General features: G+C 43.1%; 4 protein-coding genes and 1 pseudogene across 6 annotated transcripts; 3 read left to right on the forward strand and 2 right to left on the reverse strand.

Moving 5' to 3' along the window:
- The first annotated feature begins 8,185 nt into the window (after window positions 1-8,185).
- LOC115767796 lies at window positions 8,186-10,267 on the forward strand (annotated as a pseudogene).
- Window positions 10,268-11,337: 1,070 nt separating this feature from the next.
- LOC115767724 (nudix hydrolase 8) lies at window positions 11,338-13,303 on the forward strand. Of its 2 annotated transcripts, XM_030712033.1 has the most exons (5): window positions 11,764-11,803; window positions 11,874-11,893; window positions 12,054-12,334; window positions 12,396-12,520; window positions 12,589-13,303. In XM_030712033.1, exons 1-5 carry the CDS (start codon window positions 11,779-11,781, stop codon window positions 13,284-13,286), a joined length of 1,149 nt encoding a protein of 382 aa, XP_030567893.1. In that variant the 5' UTR covers window positions 11,764-11,778; the 3' UTR covers window positions 13,287-13,303. The 2 variants fall into 2 exon arrangements, with proteins under 2 accessions (XP_030567894.1, XP_030567893.1); XM_030712034.1 differs by lacking the exons at window positions 11,764-11,803; window positions 11,874-11,893 and adding an exon at window positions 11,338-11,372.
- A 264-nt stretch (window positions 13,304-13,567) lies between these two features.
- Window positions 13,568-14,914, reverse strand: LOC115767727 (mitochondrial inner membrane protease subunit 1). Of its 2 annotated transcripts, none has more exons than XM_030712038.1 (3): window positions 14,323-14,914; window positions 14,060-14,222; window positions 13,568-13,974 (listed from the first exon to the last, which is right to left on the reverse strand). In XM_030712038.1, the coding sequence occupies exons 2-3, from the start codon at window positions 14,174-14,176 to the stop codon at window positions 13,579-13,581; spliced, it is 513 nt and encodes a 170-aa protein (XP_030567898.1). In that variant the 5' UTR covers window positions 14,177-14,222; window positions 14,323-14,914; the 3' UTR covers window positions 13,568-13,578. The 2 variants fall into 2 exon arrangements, with proteins under 2 accessions (XP_030567898.1, XP_030567897.1); XM_030712037.1 differs by having other exon boundaries at window positions 14,060-14,225.
- Window positions 14,915-14,924: 10 nt separating this feature from the next.
- Window positions 14,925-17,017, reverse strand: LOC115767726 (CDP-diacylglycerol--inositol 3-phosphatidyltransferase). Its single transcript, XM_030712036.1, has 5 exons — window positions 16,837-17,017; window positions 16,182-16,316; window positions 15,671-15,824; window positions 15,465-15,616; window positions 14,925-15,400 (listed from the first exon to the last, which is right to left on the reverse strand). Exons 1-5 carry the CDS (start codon window positions 16,886-16,888, stop codon window positions 15,216-15,218), a joined length of 678 nt encoding a protein of 225 aa, XP_030567896.1. The 5' UTR covers window positions 16,889-17,017; the 3' UTR covers window positions 14,925-15,215.
- Window positions 17,018-17,374: 357 nt separating this feature from the next.
- Window positions 17,375-18,931, forward strand: LOC115767725. The gene is made up of 2 exons (XM_030712035.1): window positions 17,375-17,653; window positions 17,725-18,931. The coding sequence occupies exons 1-2, from the start codon at window positions 17,481-17,483 to the stop codon at window positions 18,593-18,595; spliced, it is 1,044 nt and encodes a 347-aa protein (XP_030567895.1). The 5' UTR covers window positions 17,375-17,480; the 3' UTR covers window positions 18,596-18,931.
- The last annotated feature ends 156 nt before the right edge of the window (window positions 18,932-19,087 follow it).

Raw genomic sequence — 19,087 nt, forward strand, 5'->3', positions numbered from 1 at the left:
TTACGCTTTGAGCGTTGATCATCAATCAGTCAGTCAGTCCGTCAGTCAGTCCGTCCGTCCGTCCGTCAGTCCGTCAGTCTTATGTATATATTTGTGTGTGGCAGACATTAATCATATAAACAGAAGCAGTTAGTGGGTAAGTTTTGCCCGGTTTATCGCGGGCAACTGATCTGCTAATGACGTCTGGCGAGTTGCGCTAGTGCAGAAAATCAATTAAATAACCGAATACCCTAAAATGTTTACATGTAATGAAGGACACCCCCCCGCCCCGACCACAACGCAGGACGCAACGCAACCCCTCGGCCCCGGGTCAAGCACAGGTCATTCGCGTAATGGTCAACTGTCAAAGTCAGGAGCCGAGCCAGATGCATATCGCACCACCGGCTACCGGCTATCGACAACCACAAGCCCACGCGTCTAACACATTAACACAGTGCCCGCAGAGGGGGAGAGGGTGGTGCAGTTTTCATGTCGATCTTAACTTTATGACATATGAAAATTTGTTAACCGTTTCCATATGTTGTTGGGTTAACTTCGCAGTTGTCTACTTGTGTGTATTGTCTCTGCCCTTTGACGTTGACAGTTTTCAATTAGTTTTTCCATTTCCTAATGCATTTGTCGCATGCTGCAGGCCATTTTCTCGCAAGTCGAACACTTGCCTCAATTTCAGCATTCACTTTAATCAAACATGAGATCTGTTTTTAATAACTGAGCTATAAAATCAGTTAAAGGGCATGCCCGAATGTGCCATGATCCTTGAACTAAACTTCCAGCTGCCTGCTAAATATATTCTCCTAGTTATTATATAGTATGTAATGGAAGAACTTGCTTAACTTCGGTACTTGTAGTCCGATCTATATGCAATTTTCAGGACTTGCTTGTGGCATAGAAAAGTGCGTGTATACCAAGGCTGTAACTGATATCATTTCATTCATCATTTCAAAAATGTGTAAAAAAACCAAGTCTCACAAAAGATACTTATGGCAATGTGAGGGGAAACATAAGTAAATGAATAAACTCCTTCTACTCCTTCTATATTCTAAATTTGATGTCTTCAGCTTTTGTAATTCTCGAGATTGGGGCATTCTCACAGGACTAGATCGGGCTCGGATCTGCCGTTATGAATGGCAACGACATAGAGATACATTTTGGAATGACAACGATTACAAGCCATAAATACACATACATAAATCTATTGTGGGTTACCCTAGGTCCAAGCGGGCCTTGATTTATGTGCGACAACTCAATTCGGTGGCAAAGCTGACCAAAGCTGTTTACACCGAATTTGTGTCACAGAATCAATTGTCCACGACACGGCAAGAGGCGCGCGGGGGGGGGTAGAGGGGCAATAAAAACAAGGACAACAGCCGCTCTATTTCCACAGCCCTCAAAGGGGTCAGCTGAGCTGCCTCCCTCCCTTACCTCGCTTCCCTTCGTTTCCTGGCATCAGCCGCAGGACAATCGCAGGCAGCGAATCTTGTGCTCCGCCCGCTGATTTTCCTTTTCGTTTGGCTTTTCCTTGACAACATCCTGCATAATTTTCCGGTTCAGTGAACTGTCGCCGGGACGCTGATCCTGACCCACGACAAGAGATTCCGCGCAACGTTGACATTCTACATAATGAAGAGGTCAGTTTCGCACGACGCCTGTTTGTTTTTGTTTTGATACTGTTTTCTGTTGTTGTTGTTGTTGTTGTTATTGTTGTTGCTGTTTATTCCTGTTGCAGTCAAAGGTTTAAGCCTTTAGCCCGCAACATGGGCGCGAACTTGCGGTTGGTTCCACGCCAGCTGCTGCCCCGATCCTGCCTCGCGTTTGTTACGCATCATCATCATCATCATAATCATCATTGTCCTGGCAACAGGATGCGCCAGGCTGGCCACAACAACAATCGTTTGTGCCCAGTCACATCCTGTCACTCCATTCGCATCCTGCATGATAAATGATAACTGATTTTCCATTCGGCCCACAACATTCCCAGGCTGCCCAGCAAAAAAAAAAAAAGAGAAGCAAAACGGGAGCATCTCGTCAAATGTCAACCATGGCAAATTGTCAACAGGATGTTACAGAACGACCTAAAGGACCTTCGCCTGGAATGAGAGCCGAGCGAGCGAGAGTACAAACTGTAAAAACAATTTCTCAAAGTTACTCGATAGTTAAATATTTTGATTATGATTATACTACTTATTACCCAAAGTGTGTACATTCAGGATCAGGACCTCTCGATCTCGAGAACTACAAGAGCTAGAAGCACAATTTTAGATATTAAATTTGTATTCCCCTAGAACACAAAGGAACTTGGCATATCTTTGCAATAGCTCCTTCCAAATCTGTAATATCGATAAATAACGATTTTGAGATTTGATTTTTAGAGCATTTCTCGAAGATACACCAACAATTTGGTATAATATGTTTTAGACTAAAAATATATCATTTATCACCTAGAAAACATCAAATTTTGCAAGGATCTCAGTTGAAAGGAGAGTATATATAGATATAGGATAGTACCATTTATTATAGACTCAAAATAGTGAAGAATCTCAGTTGAAAGTCTCTGAAAATCGGACTTTGTCACTTTTTATTCAATCACATTTACATGTATTTCTAGGTGCAAGTATGCCTTTATAGATTAGGCGCCTTATATAGATTAATATACCTTAAAACTTAAAGACACCCATTTTGAGCCTTAAATCAAACCGGAAAAACAGCCAAGCTGAAGGCCGAAGCCAACATTACTTTACTTATAAATAATTTGCTCTCGTAGTGCGTTTTTGCAGTCCCGATCTCGACCTAAGAGCAGCGTCTATAACATCGGAAAACTATATGATATGATAACAAACTGGAAATCGTGTTGCTTATATTATATATAAAATTCCATTGGTGAGAAGATGTTGTTCTAGGTTTGGTGAACGCGTCCATATGGGCTTCAGCCAGTCAAACACAATTAAGCCCAATTGTAAAGGGTCACGAAATCGAAATCTACAAAATGGGAAACCTTTTAATGTTGTTTTCGTTTTTTTTTTTTTGAATGTGCATTCATGTGCATGTAAATAACTTACATGCAATAAAAGTGAACCTTCGTTATGGGACATACAGACGCGGACGCGGGGCAAAGGGCGACGCGCTGCCCGCGGGCTGGCTTCTTCGGTTTGACGGACAACCTCAACGCGTTGCCTGCAAATGCAATGTTTTCTTAATTCAATTCCGACGTTTCTTTGGCAACAGCATCAGGAAGCTGTAGGAAAACCTTTCAGCGGGCTGCCGAAGTTGAAATACACTTGGATCTACCCTAGCCTTCAATTGATAGGGTCCAAACTTCATCCAGATAGTTCAGACAGGCTTCTTTATAATATTGCGACCTGCTGTTGCCAAGATTTTGAAGAGCTGTAAAGCGAAAAGTCAATCATGTAATTGAGCAAGCAAAATACCAGATTACTCACCGATTGTTTCTATGGTAGCTATATGATATATTGCTCCAATCCGCGCGAGCTCAATATATATTCTACTTTAAGCTAATGAAGGCATCTGTACCAAATTTCATCAAGATACCCTTACCAAGAGCTGAGTTCACACAGGCAGCTATATGATATAGTCTAGGGATTTGACTGGTATTAGGGCATTTTCGTGTTAGAGCCGAGAGATGCCGCTGTACGAAGTTTCGTCGTTATAGCTGCACTGGGAACTGAGTTCGATTGGGTAAATCTAAGATATAGACATGGGAATATTAGAATACTTTGCTTATAGACTTATAGACTTGCTAGTAATTGCAGGAACTTTGTTAAGGAATCTTGGAAAACAAACGAGTTTTGCTCACAAAAACAATGGGATCTATACGATATCTTGTTCCAATTCTAATAATATCCTGCTAATATATAAGGAACATAATGATGCCTATTGCTCTCTCTCTCTCTCTCTCTAACTCTCTTGAACTAATGCATAGTATATGTGTATGTATGATATAGTAGTCCCATGTTGTTAAGATTCTGATTATATGTCGAGATCCTAAAAAAAACGTTGAAAATTTTAAGTCAGTTCTAGATATCTACTAGACTAGATGACATGGTCCTTCCAAACCTTCCGACTTCGACATGCATATGACTTATGTCCAGTTGCAGCAAGATAACTTTCGGAATCTAGAAACAAATAGAGGTACTTTTACTATGACGACTCAACTGATAATAATCAGGACTATATAAATGTACCTTATGGGTTCTTCCTTGTGCTATGCGTTACACATTTGATGAAAAACTTGACATGCCCATTTGTTAGAGCATCAAACGGGGTCGAGCAGCGCCTTGATTAGCCTACGAGCTGCCGCGGGTCAACCTGGCTGCCTGCCCAAAAATGGGGTTGCGCCTGATCTAATCCAATTACCGTTTGACCGCGCGTTGTTTTTGCTGCCTGCGCCTGCCAAGATGCCGCTGCCAGCGTCGCTGCCAGCGTCGCTGCTGCTGCTGCTGTTGATGATGACGTCGCTGGCTGAGACGCTGCAGCCGACAGCTGTCCTTTGGGTGTTGTTTGTTGCCGAGATTTTTCCACTTTTCCCATTGTCTCGCCCTGCCGCCTGTCTCCGTCTGTCTGCTTCTTCCAATTGCATCTTTGGTTTCCTTGTTGTTGTATTTTTTTGCAGCAGCAGCAGCAGCATTTTTGGCATGTGCCGTTTGCCGTCTTTTGTCGCGCTCTGCAGCTGCCGCTGCCGCTGCCGCTGCCGCTGCCCTTGCGCATTGTTGCGCATTCCGTCAGTTTCTGTTAAATGTGCCAATTATGCTGCTTATTACCGTTAGAAATTGAAAACAAACGAGCGAAAAGAAAAGCAGCAAAGAAACAAAAATCAATTACAGCTGTGCAGCGTCTCGCCCACACACACACGCACGCATGCGCACACATGTACATTAGGCGCGTGCGTATGGACTGAAGAGAGAGAGAGTGAGAGCGAGAGCGCGAGCGCGAGTGTATGATGCGCAAGCGCAGCGTTGCCAGCTTGCATAAAAGCTTGCAATTGACAGATTTTAGGCGCCGGCAACACTGGCTGCAATTTTTGTTCAAAAATGCAATTTATTCGCGCAACTATAAACGCTTTGTTCCTATATTATACAAAGAAAAACGTGAACAATTGGCAGATACCCTGTAGCTGTATGTATACACAAAATCAACCACAAATACAGATAAGAGCGCACGCCGCAATCTACTCTCCTTAGGAAACGTATGCTGGATAAACTCCTATTTAATTTAGAGCACACGCACGTATACCCTTTAACGAAGATTGTTCCTCAAAATGCGAAATATTCTCGAACTGTGTATACTCTGCCGAGAGTCTGTTCAATTGATAAACCGATTAAGCCTGTTGCACAACATCAATATACCCGCAATTGCCATAGGTACAGGGTATACAGATGCGCTGCAGCTTTCAGGCAAAGTATGTAAATATTTTTGATTAAACAATGCATAACGGGACACCCAAAATAGCGCTTAATTGGGAGAAATAAAGAGAGGGGACACACACACACACACAACAACATTTTCTTAAATTTTTTTTTTTTTCATTTTTGTAAGAAAAACTCCCTAATTACAAACAAGAAGCTTGTTGGGCAAAAAGGGTTTCAGTTTTTTGGTGTCGATTACGTTATCGGCTCGCGGCCTGGGAAATGCCAGACAGGTCGTTGTACGGCGCCCCTACACCCCAGCCCCCCTCTCCCAGCTGTCCAGCCCTCAATCCCCGTTCTCAATAAATATTTGAGCTAGAATTTTCACTTAAGCCCAACAACAGCAGCGCCTATTGAATGGAAATCCCAATGCTGCGCAACCCTTGGCGGAAAATTTGTTTAAGCAACTGTGCAAATAGACGCTACGTAGGGGGAAGGGGGGGTGGGGGCAGGGTTAATCATTTACAGTTTTTTTTTTGTTTTTCAAATTGATTTTTTTCTGCTTTTTGTAACATTTTTTGCCCAAAAAATAGGCGCTAAGCCGGCAATCAAAATACAAACAGCGACCGAAATCAAATATAAAAATAAAATAAAAGAAAATTTAGATGTGTTCGGTGAAAAACTCAATGGGTTCGGGCTTTGTTGTGCCCAATTGAGGCACCTGAATGGGCATCAACCCCCCCGCGCGGCAACAAGCTGACTTTGTTAAATTGTGCATTTTGCAACACAGTTTTAATCCCCTTTCATTTTTTTTTGTGTTTTCCATTCTCTATTTTAGTTTTGTTGTTGTCCGATTAACCGTAACTGGTTTTTGGTATTGCTCGCGCTTTGTTGCTGCAAATTGCATTTTCCGAATCGTTGCACAACATTTAAAACTTTCCGGTTAGGCCGCGCAATTGCACAACACTGGAAACGAATGGACATGCTATTCTTTAAGGGAGCACAACTTAAATTGTATACAAATACTGTGTAGAAACAGATTAAAACTTCTCAATCCCTTGCATTTGAATGCCAATCGATAGTATGAACTCTTACGTCTCCAAAATGGTATAAAATTCCAAAATCGGACAATTTTTGGCCGAGATATTCATGATCAAAAAAGTGTTTAGTTTCGAACCGCCCCCGGATTTTGAGAAAAAACGTGATGTAGACCCTTGCTTTTTTTCGTCGAACTGCTAAAAAATGTCGATTTTCATATCACTCAACTTTGCCCAAGCTCTCTCCAAGCCTAGAAGGAGCATATTTATAAACCTCTTCAATTCCTGCTTTGAACTGGTTCAGCTCCGGCTCGGCTTGAACCAAGTTCTCGTATATCTGCTAAGGCATATTCTTATTTGCAAATGAAGAACTTCTTTTTTTGTCTAAAACGTTTGGTTCCGGTTGAATTTTTTCTATTGGATTCAGTTCGTGTTAAACAATATTTATGCTTTGAACCGGTTCAGAACAAAACCGATTTAACGTCTCGTTTTTAGTTAAGCTGTCGCATACCTTTAAAAGTATTTGAAAATTATACGTTTTTTTAAGCCAAATCATTTTTTGAACCAAAGTCATTCGGTTCCGGCTTAGGTTCAGCTCTAACAGGTTCCAGTTTCGGTTCATACTCAATACAAAGAGAGTTTCTGGTTCAAATTGGTTCAACTTTTGAAAATGATAATTAAATAAATATTATTAACTAAACCAACGCAATAAAACTGATTTGGCTCGAAATAAAGCCAAGTTCCGGAACTGGAACTAGCTCGGCTTTGGTATTACTTTGGGTTCGACTCTTGAAAATGATAATTAAATACATATTATTAACCAAAATATCTTAAGCAATAGTTAGTGATGCCTCGAAATAAAGCCAAGTTCCGGAACTGGAACTAGTTCGGATTGGTGAAACCTTGTGGCATTTGGAATGACTTTGGGATCGACTCTTAAAAATGAAAATGAAAACCAACTCAAGCCAAAAAAAAGTGATTCGTACCGGAACTGGAACTAGTTCGGCTTGGTAAAAACTATTTGAATTTGGAATATCTTTGGGATCGACTCTTGAAAATGAAAATAAAAACCAACTCAAGCAAAAAAAAGTGATTCGTACCGGAACTGGAACTAGTTCGGCGTGGTAAAAACTATTTGAATTTGGAATAACTTTGGGATCGCAGCAGGCGATTCGTTTGATTAAATGCCTCAATGTCAATGGGGAAATGTTGGAATTGGTTTAGTACTCCGTTAAAATTCTAGCATGTATATTATATATACAACACGCACATCAAATTTCCAAACCAGATATATATATTTTTGAACAAAATAATACGAAAAAAAATTTGTACCGTACGTAGACCGAAAATATTGAAAACCAAATACCAGAAGTATATAGAGAAAATCGAAAGAAAATATAAAAAAAAAAACAAAAAAAACGAATCATGCAAAACTAGACTCGAGAACTAATCAAAATTCCCATTTTTATAGTAACATCAACAACAACAACAACAACAACAACAGCAACAAGAGCAACACGGAGTGCTGAAACGATGTCGCACAAGTCCAGCTCCAACGAAGAAGAAGACGACAACGACAACGACGACGACGACGACGAAGAAGAAGAAGCAGCAGCAGCAGGAGCAGGAGCAGGAGCAGGCAGAGAAGCAGGCGGAGGAGCCGGAGCAGGAGCAGGAGCAGCATCGGCAGGCGGAGGAGCCGAAGCCGGAGCAGGAGCAGGAACAGCGATCGCCAGCTTCATCTCCTGCACGTCCGCATCCAGCTCTGGCTGCCCCAACAAGCTGCCCATGCTGAATGTCGCGGAGCATGCGGAAGATCTGGTCATGCTGGAGCTGACACAAACTAACAATAGAATGAACTGCGAGAAGGATGTGGAGCTGCCGGAGCCGAGCTATAAATATGGCGTCTATCGCAGCAGATCGGAGAATCAGCTAACGCACCGGCTGGAACAGCAGCGGGAGCAGCAGGATGCGGTAATTGTGGTGGCCGAGGTCGACGACGAGCAGGATGACAACGACGACGACGACGACGACGGCGACGGCGACGACGAGGAGGATGTGGACGACGATGAGGATGAGGATGATGACGATGACGACGAGACCACGCCCACCACGCCCTATACGTACGCAAACGAAAGCCCCAGCGATTATCGACCCGGCGGCTATCATCCGGTGAACGTGGGCGACGCATTCCATCAGCGTTATTTTGCGATCAGCAAACTGGGCTGGGGTCATTATTCGACCGTGTGGCTGTGCTATGATACGCAAAGGAATCGCTATTGCGCCGTCAAGCTGGTCAAGTCGGCGGTGCTCTATGCGGAATCGGCACGGCACGAGATCCGGCTGCTGCGGCACATCGCCCAGCTAAGCTGGCATCCTCTGCGGGATCGTGTCGTCAATCTGACGGACAACTTCAGCACAAGCGGCGTTAATGGCACGCATCAGTGTCTGGTCTTCGATGTGCTCGGTGACAATATGCTAATGCTGATCCAGCGCAGCGGCTATCAGGGTCTGCCGCTGTACAATGTCAAGCAGATCGCCTACCAGGTGCTTCAGGGTCTGTACCTGCTGCACGATCAGGGCAATCTCATACATACGGATCTGAAGCCGGAGAATGTGCTGCTGGTGGCGGACGATGTGGCGCTGCGCAGCCAGGCGGTCGAGGCGTCCAAGAAGTATCTGCAGGAGCATGTCCAGCAGCTGGTGCTGGATCCGGAGGCCAAGCTAAGCAAAACGGCCAGACGCCGGCTGCGCACCAAGACCAAGCAGAGCATCAGCTTCTTTCAGTCGCATCGCAAATGGCTGCGGGAACGCGGCATCACAGATCTACTGCAGCTGGCCCGGCACGGTCTGCTCACCACCAAAATGGCCGTGGATGCAGTCACCAATCAGCTGCCCTTTCTCGCCTACGACGGACCGAATATACTCAACGACACGGAGCTGCAGCAGCTGCAGGCGCTGAGCGAACAGTTTACGGAACAGGTGGGCGATACGGCTCTGCTGCTCCGGCAGGCGGCGCCCGGCGAGCCACAATCGCAGCTGGCGGGCAAGAAGCGCGGCCGGGAGCGTCGCCAGGAGGCGGGCTCGAAGGCGATGAAGCTGCTGAACAGCAGCCCGGAGAAGTTCATGCGCTACGTGCAGAAGTGCATCGAGCGGGAGGAGAAGGAGGACAACGAACCGTTCCATTCGAGCAGCAAACGCATCAAAATCAAAAAGCCGGCCAAGAAACCGGCTGCCGCCCAACGCTTCACTCACTCCAAGGTGGAGCAGCAAGCGATGACAGCGCAGCCGAATCTGAATCTAATCAAACGCACGGATCCCGCCCTGGAGCCGTGCAAGCTGAAGGTGGCCATTGCGGATGTGGGCAATGCCTGTTTCATCGATCACCATGTCACCGAGGATATACAGACGCGCGAATATCGCGCCATTGAGGTCATATTGGGCGCCGGCTATGATACGTCGGCGGATCTGTGGAGCGCCGCCTGCCTCTTCTGGGAGCTGGCCACCGGTGAATATCTGTTCGAGCCGAACAAATGGCGCGGCGATGCCTCGCAGGATGAGGTGCATGTGGCGCACATCATTGAGACCTGCGGTCCCATACCCAAGGAGCTGATCGAACGCGGCGAATACTCTGCCGAAATCTTTGATGCCGACGGACAGCTGTTGAATATCAAAAATCTGGACCTGCATCCATTGAACAAGGTGCTAATGGAGCGTTACAATTGGTCGGCCAACGATGCCACGGAATTTGCCGAGTTCCTAATGCCGATGCTGTGCACCGATCCGTTGCGCCGTGTATCCGCCTATGCGGCCATCAATCATCCGTGGCTCTTGCTGGACGAGGAGCCGCAGGATAGAAATTCGAAATAGCCGAGTGCAATATTTGTGTTGGGGGCATATTCTTGCATTACATAGTACATAAATCGAGGACCGATCGAATTGGGTGCAAACAAACATATTCCTAACATATACAGGGTATATATTAAAAATATATATATATATATATATATGTATATATACATATATGTGTGTGTGTGTACATGTCGTAACGCAGTGAAATGAATTTATAAATGTAATGCAAAAATATGTTGATATTGGAATTGAAATTTGAATGTCACGCAATCGCCAGCACGTAATGCCTATGCCTATGCCTATGCAAACCATATACATTTGTATCTATTTGCATATTTAAGTCATACGTAAACAAGTAAACAAGGCAAATATACAACTAGCAACATGTACAAATCATTATTCGTTTAGTTCAAATTCAAAATAAAAGCGCGCGCTCTACAAATGTAACGATCTATATCTATCGATATATAAATGGTGCATGGATGCGTCTATCGTTACAGCCTGCAATGGGCCGCACTGCAGATCAGTGTGACCATATCGCGTACCTTAAATACCAAATGCGCAGATTTTGGGCACTTCAAAAACATGGCGCGTAGAAACTTGCTGCAAGAATGCATAAACATGCCATAGTTCAAATTGTTATATGATTGAATATTTACGAAGTATGTGTGCATATCAAATATGTTTTTGTTTATTTCACTATAAAAAAGGAACACGTTTAAGAAATGTTCGAACTTAAGCTGCAATAGATAGTGTCTGTTGTGCTGGGCAGCACTAGAGATCAGTGTGACCTCCTTGCATTTTGTTGTCCTCGCTATCCGTTCCTATTGTGAATGTTATTCAAGTGAGCAAACAAAATTAATACGTTATGCATTGATCGCGGTAACGAATTATTAATAATTCTTTTCGCTGAATTTCGCCAATTATGGATTCTGATCGTCATTATCATTAATATAAGCCATCTTTTAAATAATATTTATTGAAAGCGCCATTGTTATTTGCCATTTGGTAAATTGGCTTTATTACTGCTAAATTTCAGAAATATTTTTACGTATGACATGAACGGTCACATTGTGTATAAAGCTGTGAACCTTGTATCGCTAAAAGAAACTGGCGCGAAATTGTAAGTGTAAATAAATAAACGTTCAGAGTACAAAATGTGAGGTCAACTGCAAACAACTTTATACGTGAACTATGCCAATTAATGTGATTGTGTGTGCATGTGTGAGCGCACAAAGGTGCGTATGCGAGTGTGTGTATGTATGTGTTTGCGTTACATAAAACTCGCATATTTTGATAACGCCTGATAAACAACAACAAAACACAGAGCAAATACGGAAACAATTGCCGACATGCACACACATACACACACACAGTCATTGTCATTCAAGGTTGCCACTATATTTGACATTTAGCTTAGAACAGAGTATAAACGCCAATGCGCCAGTTTCGAAGGAAACGACGGACGTGCGGCGGATCATTAAACTGTTGCGCTTATCAATGCCAGGCAGATAGTTTTGTGCCAGTAAATGACGAACATTATAGTGCATATGTGTAAGTTTATGGGATCTCGCACCTAAAAGTAGACTTTTTACAAGTAATACAATATGGTCTCTCTGCAAAGACTTTGAGCTGCGTTTTAAGGCAAGTACGCTGTTAACTAATAATTCGCATAGTTGAGTGATATATGTGCTTCGCATATAATATATACTACTAAATTTTCCAAATGTGTTCAGATTTCGATTTGCTTTTGTTGTTTGTTTTGTTGTTTGTTTGTTGTTTTCTCACAAAATTGTATTTGTAGGCTGCAGCTACAATTGGTTGCATAGGCAACACCAGCATCATTCTTGCCACCTGGTCACATTGCTCAATTGCATACTTAATGACGTCTGTCGCATTGCTGTGCCGAAGTAATTGTTGTTTATTAAGTGCGCTAAATGCATGGCGCAAAGTTACAATTGGAACAGGAGCAATAACGCACAGACATTACAGCAACAGCATCAACAGCAGCAGCAGGAGCAGGAGCAGATCTTCCGCCTGGCCACAGCGACAACTCGTCAAGCACGTTGCGCGCGCTTATCAGTCGTAAGTGCATATTACGCATTCAAATTAACTAGCATATATAGTACAATCAATTAATTTGCAGTTCAAAGAGCATGGACTCACCGCCGGATGTCTTTCGTGGCGTGACGGATCGTTTTCTGGGCGTTACGGTCGACTGCAAGGATCTGAAAATTGCTAACAAATCGCAATTCTGCGAAAAGCTGCACAGTAAATAATACCGAAAACATATTTAATCAAATGAAATAGCTTAATATATGTTTTTTTTTATTTTGTAGAATCTTTGGACTTTTGGCGTGCAAACAAGAATCGTGCGATTTGGTTTCGCGTCTACAAGGAGCAAGCCGAATGGGTGCCCATTTTGGCTGGGGCTGGCTTCGATTTTCATCATGCGCGCACAGGTGTGGTCACCATGTACCGTTGGCTGCCCACGCACGAGCAGAGCAATCTGCCCAGCTATGCGCACACGCTGCTCGGCGTCGGCGGCCTGGTGATAAACGATCAGAATGAGGTGCTGGTTGTTTCCGACAAATATGCGATAGCGAAGAACATGTGGAAGTTGCCCGGCGGCTATGTGGAGCCGCGCGAGAATCTAGTCGATTCGGCGGTACGTGAGGTGGTCGAGGAGACGGGCATACGGACAACATTCCGTTCAATGGTCTGCCTGCGACACTCGCATGGCGGCAATTTCGACTGTTCCGATATTTATGTGGTGATCGGTCTGAAGCCGCTCAATCTGGACCTGAAGCGTTGCGAACGCGAAATCGCGCGCGTTTGCTGGATGCCAATGGATGAGTATATGCGTAATCCGCAGGTGCTCGAGGCGAGTCGCCTGTTTGTGCGCACCTATCTGGACTATCAGAAACGCGGACTGGACTTTACGTGCACCAATATGACGCATCAGGTGCTTAAGAAGGAGTACCAGCTGTATTACGTTGATCAGGCGAAAGATGACAAGGAAGTGCCAACAAAATAGTGCAATTGTGTGTAACTGTGTCTAGTTTTAATTTGTACATACCCTCTGCGTAAATCTGTAGCTAAATTTTAGTCAAATGTCCCAAGGACAAACTACATATCGATCAATTATTTCATTTATCGATAACAGTGTTGCGCATGGTCGTTCATATCCAATTAGGTTCATTGGCTAACACTGGACGGGCCAGTCAATTTGCTAACGGCAACGATGTTTTCAGCTTATTTATACTGGTCGTTAATTTACATTAAAAAAAAGGAGTTAACAACTATAAATTTGTGGCACTGCGTTGGCACTACAGGCCCGTTAGCTCCGAGATTGGCCAAATGCGACAGACGACTCGACTCCGTATCAGTCCAAGCGGTATGGGCCCATAGTAACGTGAATCCGAACTATTGCTCTTATTATCGCCCTCGATCCAAACACAGCCATGCGGCACATAATCCGTAACCATAGATATTTCGCTCGGCTGTTTTGATGCTGATTCCGCCTCTAGAGGGTGTGGCTTAAGTGTCGTTATCTTCTCACCGGACACGGCCACAATGCGTTTGCATATATACTGGCTGGCATTAACCGGCGAAACGGCAATAATAATATCGCCGGATTGATATTTACGCCAGTATTTGGATAGGCGTTCCGTCAGCAGCACGTTATCTGAGAAGAGCGTTGGCTCCATGGAGGGTCCTTTGCACTGAAAGCATCGATTATCGATAACAATTTACACAGACACATGCAAATTTAATACATAAAACCAACAACAACAGCTGGCCACTTACCAAAACAAAGTCACCCACATACTCAAACGTGCAATGGGTTATACAAGCGTAGGCGATTGTGTAGCGTGCTAGGGTTCGCAATCGCGAGAGTACTGTGTAGCCCATTCCCATCTTCATGATGGCTGAGCTGCACTTGGGTTAGGCTAAGTCAATGGATAGGTGACTGCTGTGCCGTCGTTGTCGACATGTTTCAAATATATGGATATATGTAATTCGCAATTAATAACAATAACAAATCAGTGTGAGAAGGTTGCTCGTTTTACCAGGGCTACACAGCACTGTGCGTCAGCTGTGCGTTGCTTAGTGGCTTTTTAAGCAGGGCTGCAATATCGCTTGTCTTATTTTGGCTGCTTTGCATTGATGTGGCGCCAAATTCAAAATAATTACTTGCAACTCTGTACAAATGGATCAATTAACTGAACTTGAAATTTTGCACACAAAAAACTATTTATTACTCATGTTCACCACTGACAATCTATTAAATATTGAATTTATAATTTTTTTTTTTTTTGGTATCTATTTTTCATATTTGTTTGTAAATTTTTTTGACTAATATCGCCACGCGTTTCGACTAATTCGAAAATGCGATGGCAGTCATACATATACCATAGTTTGCTCCATTTCCAGGTCACGGCTTGCATTATTTTTGGAAGGTACCAATTGTATGCTACGACTTAAGTATACCATTAAATACATACAGAGTTAGTTGGTTAGATTATGCAAATACACATTAAATGGATGACATCAATTCTAATTAAACCATTAACAACTTTTGCAGCATGCAATTCGCTTATATATATACACATATATATATATGTGTGTGTGTGTGTGTTACACGTATGTGTTTAAGCGTGACAAAATTAAAAAATTAATGTTAACTTAGGCAAATAAATATATTTATATATACATATATATAAATATAATTTTAATGCTTAAATCACCTGCTGACACAAGTGTCGCCCGCCCGCATCCAAATTAAATATATATTAAATTAAAAATACAAAATAAAGTCAACAAATAGCAATAGAGCGAATTAATAACTAAAATTAAACTAGAATATAATTAGTTGTTTTTGTTTTAGTTATTTGGAATCAATTGTTTTGCTTCGTACTTTAGTTTGTTTCATTTGATCTGTTCCTCCTGCTTCTGGTTTTTATTACTCCAACTTTTTGCCGGCAACCATGGGCTCGGCCTTCTGGCGCTTCTCCTGGCGCTCACGCACATCCACCGCAGCCAAATCAGCGCCAGCGACATAGGCATGCATAACAGAGATCAGGGCCTTTAGCACCGCAAAGGGCCCGGTAAGGAAGGCAAGTATTTTGAACAGCGATACGCCGATGACTGCAAACGAAATCAAGGATTTAACAAATTGAAATCTTGTGTAAATAATCTAGACAGTGCATACTCAAAGGTCCATAGGTGAAATGCAAGAGATACAGGCAAATGTAGAAGAGCTCATTTACGCAGCACATAAAGGTCAGCACGTCCTTCTGGTAATAGATGCGCATCACAAAGTTATCATTCACCTTGTGCGAGACTCGTCCCACCACAACGCTCCTGAAAATTGTTTTGAAATAGATTCAAACTAACCGGAATAGTGCAGCTACTCACGTTTGCATATAGAGCCAATGGCAGGCGACATCAATGGCGATCGACAGCTGAAACCAGAACATGTAGCTGGGATAGAAATAGGCCAGGGTAACCAGCAGACCCGTGGTGCCGCAGCGATCCGTCAACTGGTCCAGCATGGCGCCGAAGCGTGTGCCTGAAAACAGGCCAAAGCCATTTAAGTTTGATTGTGAAACATTCAATTAAAAGTTGGAAAATATTCGAAATTAACTATTTGTAATTGTTGTGAAACTAATTGGCACGTGCAAAGCCGGTTAATACCGGCCACTGTTTGCGAGACAATATGGCATCATACGTTATAAATTCTGGACACGTATGTGCCCAATGTGTGCACAAACACATAAATAAATACATTTTCATAGATGGCCAGCATTAGCGGTACTTTTGGCCGGCATCGTGAGTCATGGCCGGCTGCTGGTCGATGATTTGCGCTTGGCAAACGCCGATGATGAATACTGTGAAATGTGAAAATGTGCGGAATTTGTAGACTCACTCTGATTGAAGGCCCGTGCGGCATGGCCATCGACGGCATCCAGAAGTGCACTAATTATATAACACCAACCGGCGATCACATAGTTCGTGGACATAAACCAAAACGCAATAATGGCCAAAACGATGCGTGCATAACCTGCAATTCGTCAAGCAATAATAATACACGCAAATTAATCAACAAATGTCATTCCAATCGATAATGTGTGTGTACATAGATGGCGCTGTGGGTGACATTGCTTAGTGGCTGGACGATGAGGGGTTGTAGTGGTGTTAGCGGCAGTAGGTTTTGCATTTGACAGGTTGCAGCGCTAGAGCCTCCAACGACAGCTAATTGAATTAGGGAACTAGCATAACAACAACAACATTAATATGTATACACATTTGTTGTTGGCTGCCGTACACACTTAGCACCGTGGACGCGCAAACGAATTGACAGGGGGAAAAAAAACAATGCAAAAGTTACACAAAAATACAGTTTTTTGTCTAATTAATTTAAGTTGAACATAACATATTTATCCCTTATACATTAAACATTTTCAAGCTTGTCATTTAACCGAACGTACGAAATTCGCATTCACATTAATATTTTGCTTCCTTTCACACGAGTATTGCCCACTATACTTGACGTCACATTTGTTTACTAAACGACAACTTACCAATCAGATTTGGCACAAAAATGAATACGTTATCGTGCTCGGCAATGGCCATTTTAGATACCGCCTAATCAATTATATTGATAAAACACTCTGATATAGATATATATATATATATATAAGTATATTTTAATTAAATGCGTTGCGGCGCGTGAACGTGTGGCGTGCGCTGCAATATTTTTCTACCTTCTGTTCTACGATTTTGCAAGAATATGGCGCTGTATGCATGGGCTTAAACAGCTGTGCGGCATAGTGCTGGCTAACGTCCAACAACCATGGCGTAGCAATATGATCAGGTAACGCCAAGTAAATTGCCATTTTAATTTCACTGAACGCTTTGGCATCACTTGCGCATATTTGCCATTGGCTGCACAAGCAAATGATATTTGAAAGTAGGCTTGTAAAATAATTGGTATTTTGCCAAAAAGAATTTCAAACTGAATGAACTAAATGGCAACACGTTCTGACGTCACACGTGTCTAGAGATTTACCTGTGCTGAACGTTACCTTGGCATTATTTGTCGAACATTTTTGGGCAAGCACTGTACAACACTTGAAAAGCTGTTACTATTTTTTGTTTTTTGACAAATTCATTTATAATAAGAGCAGAATATAATGTATAGCACTTGAAAATCAAAATAAAAATCATGGAAAAACTACGTAACAACAGCACTGCCAGCGGGCAGCCGGCGGAGCATCATCATCATCACCATCACCATCATCATCATCATCAACTCGAGCAATACCCGAAGAACCCCATTGAACAATATCTTCGCGCCTCAACAAAAATTAAAAAAATCGAACGTGTTGTTTTCTTCAAGTGAGTAATAAAATGCTGCATTTTTGTTCATACATTTTCACGTGGCCAAATGCATAATTCATATTTGACAGACGCTTTGCGCCCAATGTGGCCGATGTGCAGGCCGATTTCCAGCGTCTGGCCTACAGTTTTGAGGAATCGGGCATCATGCAATATGCGGCAATGTGTCACATTGGTTTCGCCAAATGCGAATCATATGGCGGCACACCGCAACGTGAAGCCGAGGCATATGTGCGGGGTGCACGCGCCTTTCTCCTAGCACACAACGAATTTCGCCAGCTGCACTTGCGCAGCGGCCACAACGGCTTCCGTGAGGGCGCCCTGCATTGCTACAACAAGGCTGCCGAACGTGTCGCCGATAGCGGCGTCTTCAAGGCAGCCGTGCTGCGCGAACTGAAGCATCTGAAGCGCAAACTGGAGCGCACAAGCAGCTTTGCCTCGCCCACACATCAAATCAATGATCTGGAAATAAGCGCCGAGATGAGCATGCAGCGCGAGGATTATCGTGGCGCCCTGCTGCAATTGGATGACATTGTCGACAATATTTATGAGCGCCGCAAGCCACTCATGTATGGCGAGCTGTTGCGTCGCGTGGAGGTGCTACGCCTGCTGTTGCTGGTGCATCTAAATTTGCCGCCTTCACGCCAATCGCCTGCACACATTAAATTAATTGAATACTATTATACACTGGCCCAGTACGAGCCGCCACAATTGGGATCGGCTTGCCTTAGCTATAATAATGAGCCGGTCGAGCGGCCCGGCGCTTCTGTGCCAATCCAGCAACAATATGGCCTAGCCGAAATTATTTGCGCCTGGGTCGAGCGCAACATGTGCGATCTGAAGCATTTGCTACGTGATTTTGGTGCCGAGAATATCTCGATTAGCCAACAGGAGCGCCAGCTGCTCAAGACCATCTATTCCGAACTATCCAAGATCTACTAGAGCAGCTCGATCCGTTGCACGGAGCTCGACAGCTCTCTACTAAAACAAAAAAAATATATATATATATAAAAAAAAAAGAAAATACAAAACACAATAAACTCTGTACAATATAGCATATTTTTAGCATATGAAATATCGCTTAAGTGTAAACAAGTCTACCAACAAACCTTTCAACGTGCCTAGACGATGCAACTCACAAGCGAAATACGCATACGCATACGCATTTAAGCATATGCATAACTATAGAATTATGAATATATATATATATCTATATATATATATGAAGCTCGAAAGTACAATAACAGAACGAAAGAAAACAAAAACGTACACAATAAAACTTCCTTTAATAAATGTACTTTGGCTTCTTATTATAATTAAAAAAAAAAAACAGAACGTGTTCCTAAGCTTTGTCAATTTTTACAAATCAAACAATTTCAATTGTAAAGCAAATTTCTTTCTTCCATGAAAATGATTTCAATATAAACACATTCC

Source organism: Drosophila novamexicana, unplaced genomic scaffold, assembly GCF_003285875.2.
Source record: "Drosophila novamexicana strain 15010-1031.04,08,12 unplaced genomic scaffold, DnovRS2.1 tig00001453-arrow-arrow-pilon, whole genome shotgun sequence".
Taxonomy (NCBI): Eukaryota; Metazoa; Arthropoda; class Insecta; order Diptera; family Drosophilidae; genus Drosophila; species Drosophila novamexicana.

Bases quoted from the DNA above. Each gene is read 5' to 3' on its own strand.
- LOC115767726 (XM_030712036.1), bottom strand. From the start codon at position 16,888: ATGGCCATTGCCGAGCACGATAACGTATTCATTTTTGTGCCAAATCTG. The intron at 16,317-16,836 runs GTAAGTTGTCGT...GACGAATTGCAG, and splicing joins TTTTGTGCCAAATCTGATTG to GTTATGCACGCATCGTTTTG. The intron at 15,401-15,464 runs GTATGCACTGTC...TTTCGTTTGCAG, and splicing joins TTTCACCTATGGACCTTTGA to TCATCGGCGTATCGCTGTTC.
- LOC115767724 (XM_030712033.1), top strand. From the start codon at position 11,779: ATGACGAACATTATAGTGCATATGT. The intron at 11,894-12,053 runs GCAAGTACGCTG...TTGTATTTGTAG, and splicing joins ACTTTGAGCTGCGTTTTAAG to GCTGCAGCTACAATTGGTTG. The intron at 12,521-12,588 runs GTAAATAATACC...TTTATTTTGTAG, and splicing joins ATTCTGCGAAAAGCTGCACA to AATCTTTGGACTTTTGGCGT.
- LOC115767727 (XM_030712038.1), bottom strand. From the start codon at position 14,176: ATGAAGATGGGAATGGGCTACACAGTACTCTCGCGATTGCGAACCCTA. The intron at 13,975-14,059 runs GTAAGTGGCCAG...CGATGCTTTCAG, and splicing joins ATGTGGGTGACTTTGTTTTG to TGCAAAGGACCCTCCATGGA.
- LOC115767725 (XM_030712035.1), top strand. From the start codon at position 17,481: ATGGAAAAACTACGTAACAACAGCACTGCCAGCGGGCAGCCGGCGGAG. The intron at 17,654-17,724 runs GTGAGTAATAAA...CATATTTGACAG, and splicing joins GAACGTGTTGTTTTCTTCAA to ACGCTTTGCGCCCAATGTGG.